The 15,955-nt window shown below is 37.3% G+C and overlaps 2 protein-coding genes across 5 annotated transcripts in view; both read right to left on the bottom strand.

The window, feature by feature from the left end:
• Positions 1–15,955, bottom strand: part of erbb4b (erb-b2 receptor tyrosine kinase 4b) — a 237,843-nt gene that overhangs the window by 164,344 nt on the left and 57,544 nt on the right. The gene's annotated exons all lie outside the window — the stretch shown is intronic.
• Positions 7,178–15,955, bottom strand: part of ikzf2 (IKAROS family zinc finger 2) — a 66,349-nt gene continuing 57,571 nt past the window's right edge. For all 4 annotated transcript variants that reach the window (XM_088315299.1, XM_088315302.1, XM_088315300.1 and 1 more), the window contains 4 exons: positions 15,157–15,324; positions 13,036–13,173; positions 11,692–11,802; positions 7,178–9,613 (listed from right to left, as the gene is read on the bottom strand). In XM_088315299.1, the coding sequence (XP_088171425.1) occupies positions 8,805–9,613; positions 11,692–11,802; positions 13,036–13,173; positions 15,157–15,324 (1,226 nt within the window). In that variant the 3' untranslated portion in view covers positions 7,178–8,804. The remainder of the gene's footprint in view (positions 9,614–11,691; positions 11,803–13,035; positions 13,174–15,156; positions 15,325–15,955) is intronic.

The raw sequence follows: 15,955 nt of genomic DNA, 5'->3' as shown, positions 1-15,955 counted from the left end.
CAAATTAAAAGTCACTTTAATTTCTTTGTTATTTTTATGTCATGTTCAGGTACAGCCAGATATTTAGTGTGCGATATATATATTTATATAAAAAGTCTTCCATTTCAATTAAAAGAGAGCATTTAGCCAAATCTTTATCTGTGACTCGTTTTAGTTGAACTGCAATACATATTCATGGCACCGTGATTGTGTTCATGAATTATCGAGTGTTTTTGCATACATATATTATCTGGAGAATCGCGCAAAGTCACGCGTTTGATTGCTGGGAATATTTTAGGCGACACGCTTGAGACGTTTAAGTCAATTCGATGATTTATATTGGATTTGACACCAAAGGACAAAGTAGAGAAAAGCACCCTCAGGTTATTAGTAGTCCACTAATCACTTAAATGAGCTTTTTGCTATCGAGCTGATGGGAGTAGAGACATAAAAAGGCAGCTGCACTGGAACGAGTGTTTTTTTCCTTTTACAATGCTGACATCTGCTGGACAAAGACGAAAGTACACCCTTGTCAAATAATTAAAAAAAAACGGTGTTCTGAAAGATCTTGTTTGAAATTAGCTTTACTTAAAAAAAAGTTACAATTAATAATGAGGGAAAATATATTTATGCATTGAAACACGAGTAATAAATTCCTAGTTTCCTTTGTGTGATTGCCTAAGAAACCACTGGATGTCAGTATGAGAAAAGAACGTGGATTTTTATGATCAATAAATAAAAGATAGTTATTTTATCTTAAAATCAATTTTAATTACGTGAAGTACATAGAGTTACATTGTGCATGAAATACATTCTATTAATAAAACCGCCTTGCCTTGTCTTGCCATAAACAATTTCTTGCTGAATTTTAACATATGGATCAAATATGTCTCACAAAGTTGAAATGGAAACATTTTGAGACAATGGACCAAACAGATCCCTGCTGATTTTAGAACATGAAATGTGATTTGTGGGCCAAAAAAAATCCCCTCCATCCAAACAACAAAAATATATATATATATATATATATATATATATATATATATATATATATATATATATATTTATATCCATCCATTACGCATGTGTGTACAGTCATGGTGACAGTAGCAGTATTAGTAGTAGTAGCAGTCATAGTGATAGTTGTAGTAGAAGACCAGTGTAGGATGCAAATGACAAATTTAGGAAAAACAAATAGAGCAGAGTAGCAGGCCACATTTTAGCAGTATGTAGAATATAAAGTGAAAGGAACAACATAAAAGGCTGACATTTACTTGTTTCCTTTGGTTTACAGCATGTGCGCCTGCCCTTTACATCACTCGACACAATTCCTCCTGTCAGCCTCATTTAAGTTCCACAACCCCAAACAAGTATCGGCCGACTTGAAAGGCCAACGTTAAAATGTTGACAACAAATGTACAGCCCGATGGAATACATACACCTCCACAATCTCATCCTGCTTCGATAAAAGTGACTCTTTTGGATATATAGTTGCCCAAGTCATACGTGAACGTTTTTTTAGAAAACAAAGGAAAATGCAAATTCGACAGACGAGTCCAGTTGCCTCAAGTTATTTAAAAAGGACTAAGCAAGGACGGAAGTGGGTTTTCGTCTGTGCCTTTAATTGGCCCTGGGTATAGAATTCAAATATTTGCACTCGGAGCAGAATAAAAGCCTCGAATGTTGTCGCATGGACTGGCCCTTTAACTCAAAGTTCAACTGAGACAAAGATCACGAGCGAGACTAAAGTGGACAAGATCACGGAAGCGATACTCGTGGCTGTGTGAAGAAGCACCTGAGAGCCAAAATAAGCATCTTAAATCGTGTTTAATTTGAGCAAAAGAATGAAGTGCAATAAATACAACCATCAACAATTTTGTGTCAATTTCTCATGACCTTTTCATGTGTTACCAATTGACCAAAAAGTTTGACGGTACGGTACGGCGTCAGTTCTTTTGCTATTCTTCACAATCTTTGACTAACACAAACAAATTTCCCCTCGACTGATATGAAAACGTGCTGCTTGCTGGCTAACCACGCGGCTTTTGTTTGCCAGTAACTTGATGAAGTGTACCGTATGTTGCTTTTCCTCAAAACCTCACACTCTTGCTTTTTTTTTTTTTTTCTTCTCCATCTCGGTGTATTAAAGTCCTTCTCAAGCAGCAGTTTCATTACGGCAGCTTTTCTCTCTTTTGTGTCACTCGCTGATTGTGATTTCCCAGGATGCATCTGAAGGGTGTGTAGCGATGGTCTTTCCATGGCTGCCGCCCAAATGTCAGCTAGCCTTCTCCCTTGTGCTCATTTGACATAATCACACTTAATGGCTAAGCGCATCAGACTTGCTTTTAGCGTACCTCTCAAATGCCGTTCGCTCAACGTGCTGCTCACCACACACACACACACACACACACGCACGGCTGCATAACGCGGCGACGCAGAGGAAGGAAAGTGGAAGTCCCCCCCCCCCCCAAAGAGTCCTCCTTCCTCCCCACATTGCAACCTCTCACATTTGAGAACTCCGACCACAAACCGACCCAACATTACCCAGCAGCCTTTGCAAAGGGTTTTCAAAGGGTGCTAAAACAAGAGCGAGCTGCACCCTGAAAGAAATGTTGCCTTGACATTTTTCATTCACGTGAGTCCCAAACACGATTTCTTCGAGACATACCTTCAGTTTTTTTCTGCACTGATTTGTAGAGCCATGTTTTGAAATCTTTGCGATTTCGGTTTCACGCCGACAAAATTCAATTATATCTAATGATGTGTACACGTATTGAATTTCTCAAGAAATGACATTTAAGTTTGAGACCAACATTTCCCGACGACACACAACACACACTTCACAAGGAAAATGTTGCGCAATACTACATTTTTTTACAGGACTATATATTCTAAAACGAGTGGACTTTGTGTGTTTGTGCATGTCTTCACTGGTGTGTGTGTGTGTGAAGTTTTGAGGGCAGGGCCAGCATCCAACACGACCTGGCAGGAAAAACAGGAATAGGCCTTGTCACCTCATGATTACGCAAACTTGCTAAGGATTCTCACTTGGCTTGAAAAAAAAAAAGAAAAAAAGATGGCAGGGAACTGTTCCTTGTTCTGTAATTTAAAACCATCAAAACAAGTCACACCACTTTGTAAATCAACATGTACTTTAGAATAAAAAATAAATACCTGTTTACGGAGTTAACAGCTCTTACTTCACGTTCCTCAACAATGCGCAGCGCAGAGTCGGTTCATCGGGCGAGGAAATTTAAAAAAAAAATGGAAGCAATAAAATCTGGACAGAATTTTTTGGCCATTCATTCATGCACTTGTTTTAATTCATCACAAACTTTTTACGGTGAAGTTTACCCCACCTTGGCACCGCTGACTCCATGAGTCTGAATTCCTTTTCTGTACGGATAGTCCCGAAGAAAAATGATCTGGCCTCGAAGGTTAGAAAATATGTGGCTCAAACACTCCGAGGTGATGTTATCTTACTGAGTAAGTCTTACGTGCAGTTTGTCACGGAAGGTGACGATGTGGAGAAAATGTCAGGTGTCCTCGAATGAAGCGGCGTACTTTGAAGGCAAGCCGACATAAATAAATTGATCTTCAGAGGATATTTAATTTTTTGGTCCACGGGTAATTTTAACCAACACTAACATGATTAATGTATTTTTCCAAAGTTGCATTCAACTTTTTTGGACTTCTCCAAACTTTGCTTCATGAAAGACAATTTACACTTTATTTATTGCTATTTTTTTTTTTTTTTAATAATTTTCTTCAAGTACTCACCACAAGAGTTATGAAAGTAGACCTTGGCTTCTTTCTTTCATGCTTTGCGTTCAATTTCAAGAGATCTTTTTTTAAATTTTTTTTTTTACCGTCATTATGTGGAGCCTTTGGCGAAAAGTGAGCTCTGTGCCGTAGTAATTCAGATGAAATACTGCGCAAGAAAAGTTCAAGTCAACTCGGGATGCACCTCTTGCTGGATGAGAAAATAAGCAAGCCAATATCGGGATGAAGAGGAAGATAAAAGATTTCGCACTTGGATCTGTTTAGAACTTCACACCTCTCAGTGCTGCTGCCAAATATATTCTTCTCCATTATACGCTGCGCTCGCGTGCGGGTGCGTGTGCGCGATAAAGGGTTGAAGTACTGTGACGATGAAAACTATAGTGTGAAAAGAATTGTGCCTAAGTTGTGTACAATGTCATCAATAAAGCTTTTCAAATGGAATATTTCATTCATCAAATCTTGGATGAAGGATTGAAGCGATTATATTTGGAGGTGTGTTTATCACACCTGTTTAGTGTACGCAAATTCAAAAATGAGTGTAGTATCGTGTTCAATTAAATGCCATTGAAGTTTATTCAAAAGATATGATTATCTGTGAAGGGAAAACTACAGAATTAATTTATGACTACAGTATACTTGAAGCCATTTTTTATTCTATTCAAATCATTTCTGGGGAATTAATGGCAGATTGCAAATGTCAATATGTGAGTTATGCTTATTAATAATTCTATTGAATTTTAGTACACAAGTTTCCTGTTATTATTCTGCAACGTAAAAGCCAGTGGCATAATTAAAAAAAACAAAAACTATTTATCTCATATTCAAATGTTCTAAAAAAAGTAGTAGGAAACAGTTTAATATAGTTGAAAGACATTTTATTAAACAATATTAGACTTTGTGCTCTTACTGAACAGGCAAGCCAGTATTTTTTTTTTTTTTTCAATTAGACAATCCCATTTCTTAAAAACAGACATACAATTCACAGCAACGTGCCTTCATTTGACATGATTTTTTGTTCAAATCCTCCTTTCCATATTCCCGAGAAGATATTATAAGAGAAGCTCAATTTGTGTGCATTGTTTGATCAATGAATCCAATTTATTGGGACATAAAAATATACAAGCTATGCAAATACCTGAGCTCCTGTTTGAGCGCCATTTCATTGCTAAAATGCAAAAAAATACATCTAAAAACCAACCCCCCAAAAAAAACAATCCTACTGTTGGATGTGCGAAATAATATTCAACACATTTTACATACATACATACATACATACATATATATATATATATATATATATATATATATATATATATATATATATATATATATATATATATATATATATATATATATATATATTAGGGCTTTTTAATTAAGTGTGATTAATGCAATTTTTTTAACTCAGTTAAATATTCAATTAACTCAGTTTGATTTACTTAAAAAATAATTTGCATACTTAGCATATATTGCGCCATATTAGCTGTTCATCTTTAGCAAGATTAAAAAAAAAAAAAAAAACAACACTGCTGGAGTGTTGTGCTTGCGAAGAAAAATCCCTGTAAAGATGTCTCCATCATTTAGATCGTATTCAAGAATCAAGTAAATATCTGTTACAAGCTTTGCAAAAAATAGGAGTTGAAAAATGTGATAAATCACAATTAATCATGGATTTTTTTGTGATTAATTAGTTCAAAAAAATTAATCACTTGACAGCCCTAATATATATATATATATATATATATATATATATATATATATAAATAAAACAGCTTTCACAAAGAGATATGACTTCTTTCTCGATCATTGTTTTGTTCTTATCAGCATGCTTTACATGTGCCGGTTGGATAACAAAAAAGTACAATTCACAGGTTGAAGATGTAAACAAATTTATGTGCCAGTAAGTTTGTGGTGGTTGCTTAGCACCAGAGAATAAAAATAAGAAGAAGAAGAAGGAAAAAAAAATAAATGAAAAAAGCTGCCTTTTGATTAAGATATTAAATGAAAAGAAAAGCTGAGGTTAATTAAGTTGCTGAAGTTGCTCTCTGAGGATTATGGTCTGATTCCAAACGATACAAAAGTCGCAAAGAAATTATTTATCAGGTAGTTTCGGAAACTTGACATCAAATCACTTCCATATAAGCCTTAAAAAGTTTTGGTTTTGGTTTTAACAACAGTTTATTCTGCCGGACTTGAATAATTCGTTAACTTGTTGCCTAAAGTGCAAGGTCAGCTAAACGTGAAATATCGTCACGTCTTCTCTCAAGCTGCAATGAGGCCTCTCTGAGGTAAAATGTTTTTTTTTTTTTTTTTTTTTCTTCACAATGCAGAGCACATTCACAGCTATTTGAATTTGCATTTTTTTGTACTCATGACCGATCACTTTTGGAACGTATAAAATGGAACGATTTTGCAGTGTAAAAAGAATAACAGGCCAAGTCCTCCAATATAAGGTCAATAGCATCACAGCTAAAATATAAATGATAACTGCCTTAATTTAAGTAATTTCAGATGACTGAGGCACATTTTAAGGCATTATGTAGAGAACGTACTCCACACGGAGTTGGGAAAGAACATTCGGTTTGAAAGGAAACACAAACGGGGAACAATATACAAACAACTATTTACAGTGCTTAAGACCCGCCCAACAACTAAAAAGTAAACTCCCTACACGTATATGAACATGAAAAAAGTGAACTTTGCATTAAAAGCTACGGCTGACTAACATTGATTCATTTGATAGGAGAGCATTTTTTTTTCTTTACAAGAGCAAAGGCGCTTTTGAACAAGCGTGAATGGATTTGTATAAGCCTTTAGCCGAGGATTGAATGAAAATGATGTGAAAGAGCTGAAACAATCAAAAGTGTCGTTATGCAATCACGCCGAGTTTGGTTTCAGTGTTTGATGAGTAGTTGAGTAATTTAAGTGCAAAATAAAGGAAGTGAATCGCTTTGTGGCAATGTAATGTGACAGATGTACGTTTTGCAATATCTTTCCATGCATTATGATTACTTGAATACAAATTGTGATTGTTCTCAACTTCTTTGCCAACAAGTTTATTGTTAACTATTTTTAAAATATTTTCATGCTAATAGTTTTCATACTTTTAACTGTGCAATCTAAAGGCTTAATTCTAAGCTGGATAATAAAGTTTGTCACAATAATTCTGCGTGCAAAAAGTAAATGATGGATATGCGTTGCTTTTGTATGACGCGCTGATTGTCTTCCACACTATCCCAAACTTAAAATTCAATTCAAAAGATCCCCCACACGCCCCTGATTAAAAATGTCATTTACAGTGCCCTCTTCTCAAATTCTTAATTATTTCACATTTCCTAAAACCATCCAAATGTAGCCGATCCTAAGGGAAAAAATAAATTGCCATTCTTATTCAAGAAAAAAATTAATGTTTGTTTTTTTTTTTTGGAGGGGGGGGGTTCCATTTTTCAGACAACACCCAAACCTGGTTACCCTGAGACCTGTTCAATTCAGAAATTACCCAAATTGAGCATGCTTGACAAAATGATGTCAGTCGTGACGTCTATTTTTTTTTTTTTTTGTAAAGCTGCAAAAAAATATTATGATCCAAAGAAATGAGATGGAAAATAAAGTAATTGACATGCATCAATCTGGAAAGGATTGCAAAGCCTTTCATGGTGAGAGACATTGTCCACTCCGTCTCTGGAGAACATATAGGCTCATCTCTTCGCTCATCAAATAAATACGGGGCGATATTTTCCCTATTGAAGATGAAAGCTGATTTGTTTTTTTTCTGTGTGTGTCTTGTCAGCAGTCAAAGAGTTGGTGATAGGGTGACAGTCTGGGGATGCCGTGCTCATTCAGGACCTGGACGATTTGCTGTGATTTGACTGAGCCAAAACAGAAAATCTTGAAGAATGTTCAGCATTTAGTTTGTGATCATATCTATATTACAAATAATCTGAGAAGAGGACTCAGCACTGAGTATATACGATTTTTCCTACAAAAAAAAGTTTCACTTGTAATTCCCCACACCCATATTGAACTTGTATTAGCCCACGTTAAAAGACTCTGAGATACCTGAGCATTCATGTAAATTCTCGAGCAAGAGGAATGCCTCATGTCTCAAGTTTAGCGGTAATGAAAAAGTAATCCTATTTATAGCAATGGAAATTTGACCCTATAAAATAAAGCCAACATTAAAATAAATACTGTAACAAAGCAGAGCTAAATAATGATAATGGCACAAGCATAAATATTTCTGCAAAAGCAGGAGACAATGAGAGACGATATTATCACCGGCAAACAAGGCCAAAGTGAACACCAAGCAGCATCAAGCGACCAAACCACAATTTGCAGCAGACTCTTGTTACAAAGGAAACGAGGGCCACCTCGAAGGGGTGTTGGGGGGGGGGTGATTTCAAGAAAAAAAAAAAATGCTGGAATGTTACAAGATTAAATCTTTAATATTACTATTTAAAAAAAAAAAAAAGTTTGATTCAAGTTGCATGTCAAGAAGTGAATGTCAAAATTCCCACTTAAATGTAAACGCAAAAGTCACTCCAGAGAGCTGCCGTACATCGTGTCATCAATCCATATTTGGTAAACTGCTCTTGCCGATAGATTGTGCCGATATGCCAGAAACGTGTCCATGGACTTCATTTTCACAATTACAACTTCATTCGGACAATGCTCTCGGTTTCTTCTCAGTGTCGTTCTCACACTCCTTCATACTGTGGAAATGGTGAGCGTTACAAGCCGAAACAAAACGACAAATGTCCAAAGCCAACGCCGGCCACTTTGCACGCCGCCGCGGGAAGCAGTTTTGCTCAGCATAATCCTTGAGGTCTGATCTCGATATAAATCGATTTGGAGCTCGTTTATAGCAGCACGCGCCGCTTACGAGGCCTTCAAATGGTTGTTCAGCCGTTCTGGTTCGCACTGCTTGGAGCTGGAAAGCGAGCACTGGTGCTACATAGGTCTGCAGCAACATTCCAGGTTAAAAAAAAAAATGAGAATGAAAATCTTCCCCTTATTTGTCTGTAAATTATGTATCCATCGTTTCATTGGAATGTATGTTCGCCACGAACGATATGTGAGGAGAACTCATAACGATCTTTGCTGTGGTGACCGCAAATGTTACATTCCAGTGGATCCCTGTATCCATGGCAACCCATGTGGATAGTGTACATGACGTGATCCAGGAAGAGCACTTGGCAATGGTCGCACTGGAAGGCCCGCAGCTCCCGACCTTCTCGTCCGAACACCCGTACCGCTTCCTGGACTACGGGCCTCTCCGCGGCTTCTCGCAGTACCCCACTCGCAGATCCTGAGCCAGTTCTCGGTGACACATCCGTCACGTGATCACCGGAATAGACCGCAGGACTTGAGCGGGACCTGAGACTGGACGGGAGAGCGATACCAGGGTTAGCGTGCCTTTCCCGAGGGCTGCTGCGGGCCGACTCGGGCGAGTCTCCTCCGCTGTTGCTTGGCGACTCTTCATGTCCTGACTGGGTTGGGCGAGCAAGTCGAGTCAAAGAAGTGGGCCCGTTGGAGATGCTGTGGCCGGGGAAATCAGGGGGTAACGTGGGCTGAGGTGGCAGTGAGTCAATATTCCCTGAACGCTCCACTCTCTGCTCAAGAGGCAGAACGTGATGATAGAGTGGGTTGACCATGGGCACAACCTCAGTTATGGAGATGGGGTGGCCCGTGTGCTGGAGAACCGGCCGAAGAGTTTCTGAGCCCAAGTATGTCATGGCATTGCCCATTGATTGGTCCATCATGTGGGCTGACAACAGTTCAGCCTGCTTCTCAAACTTGAGGCCTATCTCATAGCCCATTTCAGGGTAGCTGTAGCGCACCATTTTTTCACCTGTTTGAAACAGAGCAGCGTTATAACCAGAGATGGGCACTTTAATCGATTTTGCTGGTCTGGATGCTTCCGTTATCGTCCCTACGTCATCGTCCGTCCTCATAATTGCACCAGTCCATCCCCCTCGCCCCCCAAAAAAAGGAGGCTAACAGCAGAAATTACATAATTCATAAATGTTATTTAAAGCGCATTATCTAGCGAATATTCACATCCATTTATCGTAATTTTCAGAGTACAAAACACACGGGATTAAAAGCCACAATAGCTAAATTTAGCTCTAAGAAGATTAGCCACTTTGGACTAATCGCCGCGGTTCTCCCCGTTATCAAATGGGGCATTTTATATATATATATATATATATATATATATATATATACATATATACATATATATATATATAAAAATATATATTATATTATAAACACTGGTAGATGCTATTTTTCCCCAAATGACCCTATGCTTATATTAAGCGCAATATAAGATGCTCATTTTGGCTCTCGATTGCTTCTTCACACAGCCGTGCGGGTCGCTTCTGTGTTTTGTCTACTTGGAGTCAATCGCCATCTTATGAAACTGCGGATTACACTTTGTAACATGTTAATAACAGTTGTTGCTTCCCTCTAAAAACATCTTGTTTACAGCCTGAGTTATTGTTGAGTATGTTCATATTTGAGGTGAATGGACTCCAATTGCAATTGAGAACGCTCTTGGTCTGCTTGTTGGTTGTGTATCAGAATTTGAACGATAACGTTCACCCTGATCAAAGAAACCACACTTGGGTTTCTTTAAAAGCTAACCTTCAAACACATCCTGAAATTGTAATTGCTGAGCAGAGTCGGGAAAGTTCCTCTTCTGTGTGAAGTCGTTCAGCTCACTAATCTTAAAATGAACTAGTTGACAGTTCAGGACTGATTTTTTTTTTTTAAACTAGGTTCATCATTCCAAAATTGAAGTCCTATTCTAGAACAAAATTGAACTCCTGTTAAAAAAAAAACAACCTTCATTGGCACCAAAATGAGCTCGTTCACGCAAAACATTCATCAATCAAAAATACACGACGTACAGTTCTCGTATGCCCAGATGTTTAGTTGGCCGTACGAAGCGAGCTACTATTTAATTTCTTAAGAATGCTATCTTCCAAGACTACTCGAGGAAACCCGCCACACTGTAATCTCGCCACAGCACACTCCAACTGACGGTTGGTTCGTACAAAACTGACTTTTTATATATTTTTTATTTTTATTTTAATGATGTCAAATACTACAACCAATACTAAAACGTACGGAAGCATTTTGGCGGTAAGTGAGCATAGCAAAGACTTCTGCAATTGGAATGCGGGAGCGGTACATGGCATCATTAGGTTGCTTTTTCCTCTTGTGGGTGCTTTAACAGATTGAATCTTATGTCACATGCCAAGAGTCATAATGCAGACCTTAACTGGCATGATTTCCGAACGGCAAGTGGAGAGCCAGGTATATATTTAAAAAAAAAAAAAATGGTCGAACCACAAAAGAGCCGTAAATCCAGTACGAGGAAGGCAAAAGTCAGGACACTTCCTTGTGAGATTTAAACAAACTTCAGTTTGACATTTACATCGTTTACTCGATGTTCAATGTGTGAAAAGTCTGAGAAGTGGAAAGCCCCATTCATGTACTAATGTAGACCAAACCTTCCAAAACAGGGATGCGGTAAACTGTTGTCACTTAATGAGATTGCAAGTAGCATAGTTACAGGTGTACCTAACCACAAAATGGCAACCATTTCCTTGCCACTCTGTCCTGAGGTTGCTCTAACTTCCCCAATCGGCGTATAGCTTGCCAAGAATAAATGACAGCACTGGCTGGTCCGGTGCTCTTTCCAGTACACGGCGATTTTCTCATTTGAATATCGTTTGCCAAACAACTTGCTTCCTTTCAATGTACATTTCATTGTTTAATGTGGCTCGTTTTGTGTGTATTTATTATTGTATCTATGCCTCCATCTCTCGAGCTAGAATTACTGGACCAGGCTCTTCCTATTGGATTTTGGACACAGCATTTAAAGCAGTTGATGAGGTGTTTGCGTTGATAAATACCCACCGACGAATTTCTGTGGTGTAGTGCTCTTCCTTTTTCCAACGTTACTGTGCAGTCTTTCAATAACGAGCGGCCGCTCAAAAGTCATCGGCCTCGCCTCTTTCGGAACCTCACCTGGGGAATAAATTCGCAAGATCAATAATTTGCTTTATTGGAGGCAGAAATGACAATTTAAACGTTTTAATGCATGAGAGAGATTTTTAATTGTTTCGCAAATGACCTGATTTCAAACACATGCATATTAATAAAATAAAAAAAGTTTCGTTGTAATTTTGTTGCAAAAACAATGACAATAATATCATACCGTGGTTCCTCAACTTAAAAGATTCGAATAAAAAGCACCAAATTTTTTTTATTTTTACAAAAGAAACCAAATTCTTCGTTAAAGCTGTTTATTGTCTATCCCAGTTTGACATTTAAACATAAAACAAAGAGAATTACACTCTGTGTGTTTAACTAAGCCACAAAATCGATTAAACTCAGCTAGCTTAAATGCTACGCAAACAAAACTAGCATATTTTGGAAAAATGAGTGAATTGTGCCCCTGTCCAAAAAGCCCAAAAAAGACGACCTGAGTCATGTGATATGAGAAAAAGAAAGACCACCAGCTCATAAAAATGGGTAAAAAAATATATAATTAAAAAATAAATAAATAATCAAGGTAGTGGAGCTTCTTTAAAAAAATGAGGAACAAGTCAAATAATGAGACGGAAGAAGAACCTACAACTTTCAAGAAAAACAACGCTGCATTTAATAGACATTAAGAGACGTAACGGTTAGGTTTATTGCCAAATGAGTGCCACGTGTAATAGTCTAATAAATCTAAGTCTAATAAGCTGCTACAGCCTTGCAAATGAGGAAATGAAGCCATCATAACTGGCGTCAGGCAAAAACCACAAGGAGCCCAAACAAAATGGCCCAACATTGAAGGACAAGCATTTTTTTTTTTTAATTGTGCAGGACAAACGGTGCAGCAACACATGTAGATGGACAATATAACAATATACACTATGAAATCACGCTGCACAAACGGCTTAATTCTTGACATTATTTCATGTTAAGGTATGCGCTTACGAGGTATACAACCTCAGAGTAGTGTTTTTCTAATTGGCTTATGCTGGAGGTGTTTTTTTGTGCGGCTCGAAGGGATGAATGGCATTTTCATTCATGGCGAACAGATATTTGAGAGAGGAGTGTTTTGACGAACAAGCAGAGTCACAGAACAAATGAAACCCACAAGTCAAGGCACCACTTGAGAAAAAAAAAAAAAAGTAAAGGCTGCAATGTGTTGCTGTTGTCACCTGACGTTCAGAATGACACGTTTACATTCTTCATAATACAAATTACCTGCATAAGGTCCCGTGTTGGCAGTTGGGTCCAGACCAATGCTCTGCAGGTAACTATGGCAGCGTTCTTTGTGCTCCTCAAGGGAACTGCGCTGTTTGTAGCTCCGCCCACAGTAGTTGCACTTGTGCGGTTTGCCAACTAAAAGCGAAGAACATCCACAAGACAAGAGATGCATCCTTTAAGTCATCCACTACTGGAAAAAGAGATCATGAAATACACTCGTGAAAACACCAAAATGAAAAGATTTAAATTCAGTTGGAAAATGATTGTGGTCTTTACCATTTGAAACATCGGCATTTAAAAAAAAAGGCATGAATGAATTAACAAATTTGCATGTCGCAGGAACTTTGTCAATCCAAAATCTGTCGGTCTTTATAAATCGACAAAATGATTCCTCAAAGAGCAGCGAGTATATTTTGTATGAACCCTCGGGGGCTAATTACAGCAAGTTTCACTATTATTCAAGTGTGGGCGCAAGCGAGACAAAGTTTTATATTTAGCAACCCACCACCAGTTGACATTGCGCAGATGTTGGAAAGACCTTTAGAATTAACCTTTGAGATGCACTCTTGTTCATGAAAATTGCTTTCAAATGGATTCCACTTTTACATTTAAAAACTAACTTCACATACTACGACCTTTTCAGTTACAAAAACCGAAACCAAAAGGAAGCTGTCCACGTCCAAACTAAGTTGGAAACAAATTTGTACCAAAGTGTGATCATAAGACAAAGATTCAGATGAAATTAAGATTGCTAAACTTACTAAGCCGACACTTTTTTTTTTCCCCAGGGAGAACTCCAAACTCAAAATCAAAGTTGATTTGAAATTTAATTCAACAGCGACTCGTAGTTACAAGCAAAGTCTGCAATTTGCACGTGATTTTATTTGTTCGTATCTGACCTCAATGTCCTTTCATTTACAAAAATGACAAGCAGGCATAAGAAAAGACACATGCCCACCGAAAAAAAGGGAAGCGTGTGACTCAGTCCTGAGCCTAGAAATGACAGCGCTGTCTGACCTTGATTTTAAAGATGCAAATGAGGGGCGCGCAAATCGTGTCTGATAGGAAAGTGAGTTACAGTTGACAGACTCCACCGGTGCTCCCTTTTTAACCGACACTTTCCTCCTGGGTGAGTCAAGTAAGATGAAGAACAACACGTCCTTGGTTCTTAGCAACAAAGCTTTTACAGGAAGATAAATGCATCTACACAGAGTATGTTTGGCCTTGGTCGCTACTCTTGCTGTGTGATAGGATACTTTTAGGATTAGTTTTTTATTTATTTATTTTTTTTGTGTGTATTTCTTGTGTTTAAAGAAAGAAAGAAACAAACAAAGAAAAGAGAAAGAAGGAAAAAAGGAAAGAAAGAAAAAAGAAAAAAAAGATAAAAAGAAAGAAAAAGAAAAAAAAATTAAAAAAGAAAAAAAAGTAAAGAAAGAAGGAAAGAAAGAAAAAAGGAAAAAAGAAAGAAAGAAAAAAGAAAGAAAAAGAAAAAAAATGAAAAAAGAAAAAAAAGAAAAAAGAAGGAAAGAAAGAAAACGATTATTAAATGCAAGCACGTGTATCTTAACCAGGTTGAAATAATAAGTTTGGTTGAAATTAAACTTGTTTGATTTTTGGAAGTAAATGGAATGTAAAAGATTAGAAAATCAGCAAGTCTATGGGTAAGACTTTGGCATAGTTCAAAAATTAGAGAAAGTTTCTCTAAATTAAGGCGCACAAGTATGTACAAAAAAAAAAAATCCAAAACAAGAACAAACATTAAGCAAAATTGTGTTTCTGTAGATGGTGTTAATCTGTGGACTAATCTCAAAACTAATTTGAAAATTGTGAATCCCTTGCAGTGTCCAAAAACAGGTTAAAACGGGAAGTACATAAAAATATATAAATCAGCCGTAATTTTTGGAATGTCATGAAATTTGAATTATGAGTATAGAGTATTATATAATATACCGACTTTTGGTTTGTATATACTACCTGAATGGCCAATTATTGAATTAAATAAAAAAAAAAATACAGAACATAGTGTATGACTAGATAAATGTTAGAAAATAACTAAAGTAAAAGTTTAAAAAAAAAAAAAAAAAGTAGTCATTCTAGGACGCAAGAAAATTGTCTTACCAGCGTGAGTGCGCAAATGTCCCGTCAGAGCATCACGGCGGCGACAGGCGTAGTTGCAGAAGGGGCACTTGAAGGGTTTTTCACCCGTGTGCAACTTAATGTGCCGCAGCAGATTTCCCTTCTGAGTGAACGAGACGCCACACTGGTTGCACTGGAATGGCCGGTCACCTAAAGAAGGCGCACACAGGAATTCATCGCACTGCACTTCAAATATTAAGGAAATATCAGTAAGAAGTACAAATATTTCATTCATTTCTAAATATGAAACAACACGGCTGCTTTCATTTGCGAACATTGAATGCAAATGGGAGAGACGCAACTAAAAGGGACCTAAAATACGACAAACAACTTTAAGTAGAGTGGTTCGACGCCACTGTATTGTTTAAGGACATTGTAAAATTATGATTATTTTTTTTTTTTTTTTGACAAATGTATTATCAAGTGGCCCCACAAAATAAAATTCAGAGCCACATACATTTTTTTTTTTTTAATGTCGACGAAAAAATGTGCAGATAAATACATTCAACAATTTTTTTCAGTGTTTTACATTAAGAAATGTACGTCACTTATAAACGTAATATATAAATTATATTGTAAACAATTGTATATTTTGACATTGCGCTTGGCAGCAAGAAGTATTTATTGTACTGTAACTACACAGTTCTCATGGAAAATCATTTGACCGGCAGTCAGTTGGAAAGGAGAAATGTGATCCTATGCTGCGACAACCACGGCTGCCATGGCGTCAATTGGAACAGGTTGCGGGGGATTCCAAGGATATTTTTCCCTGATAATAATT

The sequence above is a fragment of the Idiotropiscis lumnitzeri genome, chromosome 14 (assembly GCF_059441095.1).
Source record: "Idiotropiscis lumnitzeri isolate Australia: NSW breed Sydney's pygmy pipehorse chromosome 14, RoL_Ilum_1.0, whole genome shotgun sequence".
NCBI classification, from domain to species: Eukaryota; Metazoa; Chordata; class Actinopteri; order Syngnathiformes; family Syngnathidae; genus Idiotropiscis; species Idiotropiscis lumnitzeri.
The sequence above is the reverse complement of the archived record's forward strand: the minus strand, read 5'-3'. Positions and strand labels throughout refer to the sequence as shown.